Genomic DNA, 6,182 nt, shown 5'->3' on the forward strand with positions numbered 1-6,182 from the left:
GCGTAGGGCGATGCACAGCGCCGCCCCTCAGTGTGATTGCGTACAGCCCCCCCCCCCCATCTATTTGGAGGGCCGGAATAGTGAAGCTTCCCCTTCTCCTCCTCCTCCCCCCCGGATATCTGACAGGTATTAGCTACGCGCTGTCCGCCATTGGGGCAGAAAGTAGGCTTTGCAGCCCGCCGCTGCCGTGGGGGCGGTGAACAGCCCGGCCCGGGCTTGCTCGGCGGGGAGAAGGTGGGGGGAGGGGGGGCTGCAGCGGCAGGCTCGCACGGAGGCGCGAGGCGGGCGCAGCGCGAGCGTCGGCATGGCGGGGACGGGAGAAGAGGGCAGCGCTGCGCGCGCCACCTCCTCTTTTTCTCCCTCTCCTCCCCCCGCCCAGTTTGGCCCTTCCCCCACGTGACCCGTGCTGGCCAATGGGCGGGCGGGGCGGTGGGGATCCGGCTGGAACCGGTTGGGCCGCGTCCGGCTCTATATAAAACTTTATAAACACCCGATTCAAATTAGTGGGGTCGGGAGAGAGACCAGGGAACCTAGCGCCAACGCCTGCCATACCGTCCGACCTAGGCGAGACTCCCCTGCCCACACCGCCCGGCCCGAACCTAGCGAGACCCTCTCACTCCGCCCAGCCGAGCTCCTCACGCACCGCCCGGAGACATGCCCAAGAGAAAGGTACGTGGCGCGGCCGAAGGGCAGCCACTTCACCCTCTACCCATTTGCGGGGCTAAGGCCCTAGGCCCAAAGTGTTTTCCCCCCCGTTGCTGAGGGGGGCGGGACCAATTCCTCTTTCTCCCCTCCCCCCCTTTGGGGCGGTAACGGTTGTGAGGCGGCGCGCGGGAGAGGCCCCAACGGTCGCGGGGGAGGGGCGGGGCAGCGCGAGTCACTTCGTGACCGTTACCCGTCGCGCGCGGTTAGCGGCCTTGGGCGAAGCAGCCTGAGTCGGGGAACGGGGGCGGGCTCGAATGAACAGGGTGGCGGCTGGGCCTGGTCGGATTAATGGGCGGCCGAGTGGAGCCGGCTCGATCCAGTTGGTTTTGGCGGGAGGGCGGCTAGATGCACGTGCCCGCGGGGAGCTAGGGAGCGCGCGGGGGGAGGAGGATGTGCGGGCTCGCCCCCTCCCTCAAGTAGGCGAGAGCGCGCGGGAAAGGGCGGGAAGCGGCCGCGCTCTGGGTCTGGGGCCGAGTTGCCGCCAAAACCAGGGCTCTGGCTGGCCCCTTCAACGGGAGCAGGGTCTCCTTAGGGTAGCCCAGCCGCTGAGCTCGGGGGAGACCCTTCGCCAGCTCCCGGGGGGAGGGCTAGCCTCCTAACCGTATATATCCTTTTCCTTCAACTCCGGCGGGTAGAGTGGGGGGAGAGAGTCAGTGAGTGCTTCTAAGCTCAGCTTTGTCATAGTGAGGCCCCCATTACACCCAGGGGCAAGTTTGGTACCACCTTTCTGCAGGATCCAGGAGATGCGCTGCCACGGAGTCCAGGCGCATTGTGTGGCTCCCTCATCTCTGCCCAGATCTCTTATGGCATGGCAATTCCTGCTATTCCAGCTTTGTTTAGCAAGTCTAGGGATGCTAAGGTGTCAACACTGATTTTAAATAGCATGTAGCCACACCACACAGTGTAGAGGGCTAACCATCCAATAGCTGGGTGGAATGCTATTGTGAAACCTACGAGCTTGAGAGAGGATGGTGGGCACCCCTGGGAGTTGACTCTCTCCGGTGAGATTGAAGGTATAGTTCAGGCCACCTTCCTTCCCCCACCCCCACCCCGAGTGAGAGTTCAAATTAATGTATTTGCTTGATCTAACTACCTGAATCAAACAAACATACAAAAATTGCATCCTAGCACAGTGTCTTGGGACTGATAGTTTTATCTTTCATTCAGCCCCTTTAGTTCGGTGCTGTTAATTTCTTGGTGTAATTAGTACTTTTCATTGTAGGCTGAAGGAGATTCTAAGGGCGATAAGGCCAAAGTTAAGGATGAGGTAAGAAGATTTATGAATGTTTAAATTTCAAGATTACAGTTTTGATTTCATCTTGGCGAATTGTAAGGAGCAAATCATTCTTCATATGTACTAACCTTTGAAAGACTTTAGTTGTAAGTCTTTTAATCTTAGCTCTTTGTCAGCCTAGCTAATAGCTGTATCCCCATATTGTCCATCATTTAAGCAAGGGGTTCTCAAACTGGGGTTGTGAGGTTATTGCATGGGGGGTCACGAGCTGTCAGCCTCCACCCCAAACCCCACTTCACCTCAAGCAGGAAGTATTTAAATTTATCAGGGAGGAGGGGGGTTGCCCTCAGAGGCTTGCTGTGTGAAAGTACCAAAGTTTGAGAACCGCTGATCTAAGCAATGTGTTCTGTTCTTCATGGTAGTGTGAAGAAAGCAGGTCAAATGTTCTAGTGTTAACTCTTGAATCAAACTTATTTTGTGGTCTTTAAAGTAGATAATTAATTTATACTTTTCAACTGTTCTGATAGTTATATTAATTTGTTTTCTTTTTTTTGATAGCCACAACGGAGATCAGCAAGGTTATCTGCTGTGAGTATTTTGTTGTTGGGATGAGATGTGGTGCATGATAAACACTTTTTTTAAATACTGGTCTTTAATATTAACACGGAAGATCGGCTGGAGGTAACATCAGGTGTTATTCTAGAATGCTCATTAGTGGGTCATTTGGGAGAAGGTTATCAGCTCACTGTCTGGTGTGAATATTGTGCTATATTACAAGCTAGAGAAATGGTGTGGTAGCTGAGACAGAAACCCACCCACATGGGCAAACAGCCCAAGTTTCTTCTGCTGTGGAAAAGCAAGGCATCAGGGAAAAAAATACAAGAGCTCAAAGTGCTTGTCATTTCGTGTCTATACTTCAGTTGTTTTTCTCACTTCTAGAAACCTATTCCTCCGAAGCCAGAGCCTAAACCTAAAAAGGTAGCTCCAAAGGTAAGTTGATACCATGGGAAGCGAATTAATGTAAAATATCATGAATGTCCTGTGCAAAGTATATTTGTGATCTGTTTAGTTTGAGACATGGCCTGGTGGTAACAAGTAATTATGGCTTAAATGCTCAGTTGTCAGTGCATTAAATAAAAACATTGCGTGTCTACTTAAATCTCTTTGGAAGGGTTGGTGTCCCTTCCGTTACATAGAATATTTGTGTGAGTTCTGATCAAGTACTTCAAGACAGAATTTTCATTAAAGCTGTAAATTTGGTTCTCTGATAACTAAATGCTTATGTGTGTCACTCTATTCCCCCACTTACATCTAAATTCCAAATAGTGTACTGTTACCCCATCTTGCCAGTTTGGGGCTTTTGCAGGTACATAGTTGGGTATTGAGAAGATGCTTGTCCTTCTAACAATATTAATATCTTCCCACCACTTGGCAGAAGGGTGAAAAATTACCCAAGGGAAAGAAGGGGAAAGCTGATGCTGGCAAGGATGGAAACAACCCTGCAGAAAATGGAGATGCCAAAACAGACCAGGTATAGTCTGGTAGCGTCAGTTACTCTAATGAACTGGGAAGTTTTCCATGTTATTAGGTAAAGGCAGGTCTAGGCCTGTGCTGTAAAAAGAGGTATTGATACTTGATTTGATTAGGCTACTTGTTTATGGCATAAGCCATGTGCACACTTACATTTAAGAGTTTGCTCTGGGCTGTTTTGTTCCTACCATTCTCAACTGATGTGTACTTTAAAACGAAAGTTGTTTGTTTGGTGCTAGTTGAAAGCAACAGTGCTAAATTGTCACTTATGTTATGCACTTTTATTTTAATGCTATTGATGCATAGAAAAGTAACTTCAGGCTAGCTTCTAAGGCTCCTCTAATTCTGCATTTCACTTCATGAGTATTGTGATCTGATTACTGTAACAAAGCACATTTTTAAGATCCTCAGTGGTTGGGGGCTATAATTTGTTTCCTCCCAGATTCTGTTATGAATTGCTTTGTGCAAAGTGAGAAGTGAGTGTAAATCTGCACAGTGCATTGACTAGTTCTCCTTTTTCTTTCAGGCACAGAAAGCTGAAGGTGCTGGTGATGCCAAGTGAATTGTGTGAATTTTTTGATAACTGTGTACTTCTGGTGACTGTACAGTTTGAAATACTATTTTTTATCAAGTTTTATAACAATGCAGAATTTTGTTTTACTTTTTTTTAAGCTATGTTGTTAGCACACAGAATGCTTCGTTGTTGTGTTTTTTGGGGAGCAACAGGGGCAAAAATGTCACTCTATTTCTCAGAACCCATTTTAAACAAAACAAAAAAAGTCCCCTTGGTTTTTTTTGTTTTGGTTTTGGGTGTTTTTGTTTTTTAGGAGAGGGCTCTTCCTGGACATGAAAAGGAGGGATTCCCTGATGCTGCATATGAGTTTAGCTTTGTGAAATGCATTGGAGTGAACATTGAAGGTCCCAACGTGTCTGCTTGCCAATTTTAAAACTGCAGTTTGTAATGCCCTTTGTTTTCTCATTCCCTTAGTCATTTGCATATAGCTTATCACTCCTTTAAATATGGCAAAAGGCGTTTTGGGACTTATCACCCCAAATTGTAATGCATTGTCACTGTCAGGCAATCCAGACTTTCAGTGTCCAAATTGGGATGTGCAGGCTCTAAAAGAAGCTACATTTCCTCTTTTATATTGTGGATCTTCAAATTAAAAACTCTGCAGTTTTAATTTTTTTTCTCTAAAAGTCAGGGTAGGCTTGTGAAAAGTTGTTAAACAACATGCTAAATGTGAAAGTGTCCACCCTCACTCTAAACTTTTCCTTGTCCAAGTATGAAATGAAGATTCTTCATTGGTTTTATATAGTAACTTTTACGTTTTGATAGTCCATGGAGGGAGGGGAGTTTGAAGTTGTTGTAAAATGTTGCAGATTGTAGCCCATGTCCTGCCTGAATTACCATGATTGTTTATGAAAAGTACCTTTAATAAAGCTGGATACGGTTTGGCTCGGACTGTTCTTAATATTTTTTTTTTTTCTGTTTTCTATGGCCTCTCCCACCTTTGATATGGCAACATGTCTGAAGAAGAAAGTGATATATGTCAAGCAATCTATTAGGGCTGTCAATTTATTGTGGTTAACTCCCATGATTAGTTCAAAAAAATTAATCGTGATTAAAAAAATAAGTGTGAATAATCACACTTATAACAGTAGAATACCAATTGAAATGTGTTAAAATATTTTTGGATATTTTTCTAGATTTTCAATATTGATTTCAATTACAACAAAGAATAGAAAGTGCACCGTGCTCACTTTCTATTATTTTTTTTATTACAAATATGTGAAAACGATAAAAGAAATAGTATTTTTCAATTCACCTCAGACAAGTACTTTTTGAAGTGTGCAATCTCTTTATCATGAAAGTTGTAATTTCCAAATGCAGACTTTTTTTGGTTACATAACTGCACTCAAAAACAAAACGGTGTAAAACTTTAAAGCCTACAAATCCACTCTGTCCTACTTCTTATTCTGCCAATTGCTAAGAAAGTTTGTTTACATTGATGGGAGATACTGATGCCTGCTTCTTATTTACGTCACCTGAAAGTGAGAACAGGTGTTCTCATGGCACTCTTGTAGCCGGCGTTGTAAGGTATTTACATGCCAGATATGCTAAACATTCCAGAGGACATGCTTCCATGCTGATGACGCTTGTTAAAAATGTGTCAATTAAATTTGTGACTGCACTTGTTGGGGGAGGAGGGAGAATTGTACATCTCCTGCTCTGTTTTAGCTGCATTCTGCATATATTTCATTTCTAGCAGTCTCGGATGATGACCCAGCACATGTTCATTTTAAGAACACTTTCAAAGCACTTTTGACAAAACGCAAAGAAGGTACCACTGTGAGATTTCTAAAAATAGCTACAGCACTCGACCCAAGGTTTAAGAATCTGAAGTGCCTTCCAAAATCTGAGAGGGACGAGGTGTGGAGCATGCTTTTAGAAGTCTTAAAAGAGCAACACTCTGATGTGGAGACTATAGAACCTAAACCACCAAAAAAGAAAATCAACCTTCTGCTAGTGGCATCTGACTCAGATGCTGAAAATGAACATGCATCAGTCAGTATTGCTTTGGATTGTTATCGAGCGAAACCCGTCGTCAGCATGGATGCATGTCCCCTGTAATGGTGGTTGACGCATGAAGGGACATATAAATCTTTAGCACATCTGGCACGTAAATATCTTGCAACGCCAACTACAACA

At 45.3% G+C, this 6,182-nt stretch overlaps 1 protein-coding gene across 1 annotated transcript; it reads left to right on the forward strand.

Moving 5' to 3' along the window:
* The first annotated feature begins 388 nt into the window (after nucleotides 1-388).
* Nucleotides 389-4,934, forward strand: HMGN2 (high mobility group nucleosomal binding domain 2). Its single transcript, XM_007064808.4, has 6 exons — nucleotides 389-669; nucleotides 1,928-1,972; nucleotides 2,498-2,527; nucleotides 2,879-2,929; nucleotides 3,375-3,470; nucleotides 3,996-4,934. Exons 1-6 carry the CDS (start codon nucleotides 655-657, stop codon nucleotides 4,029-4,031), a joined length of 273 nt encoding a protein of 90 aa, XP_007064870.1. The 5' UTR covers nucleotides 389-654; the 3' UTR covers nucleotides 4,032-4,934.
* Nucleotides 4,935-6,182: the final 1,248 nt, after the last annotated feature.

This window comes from Chelonia mydas, chromosome 19 (assembly GCF_015237465.2).
Source record: "Chelonia mydas isolate rCheMyd1 chromosome 19, rCheMyd1.pri.v2, whole genome shotgun sequence".
NCBI lineage: Eukaryota > Metazoa > Chordata > Testudines > Cheloniidae > Chelonia > Chelonia mydas.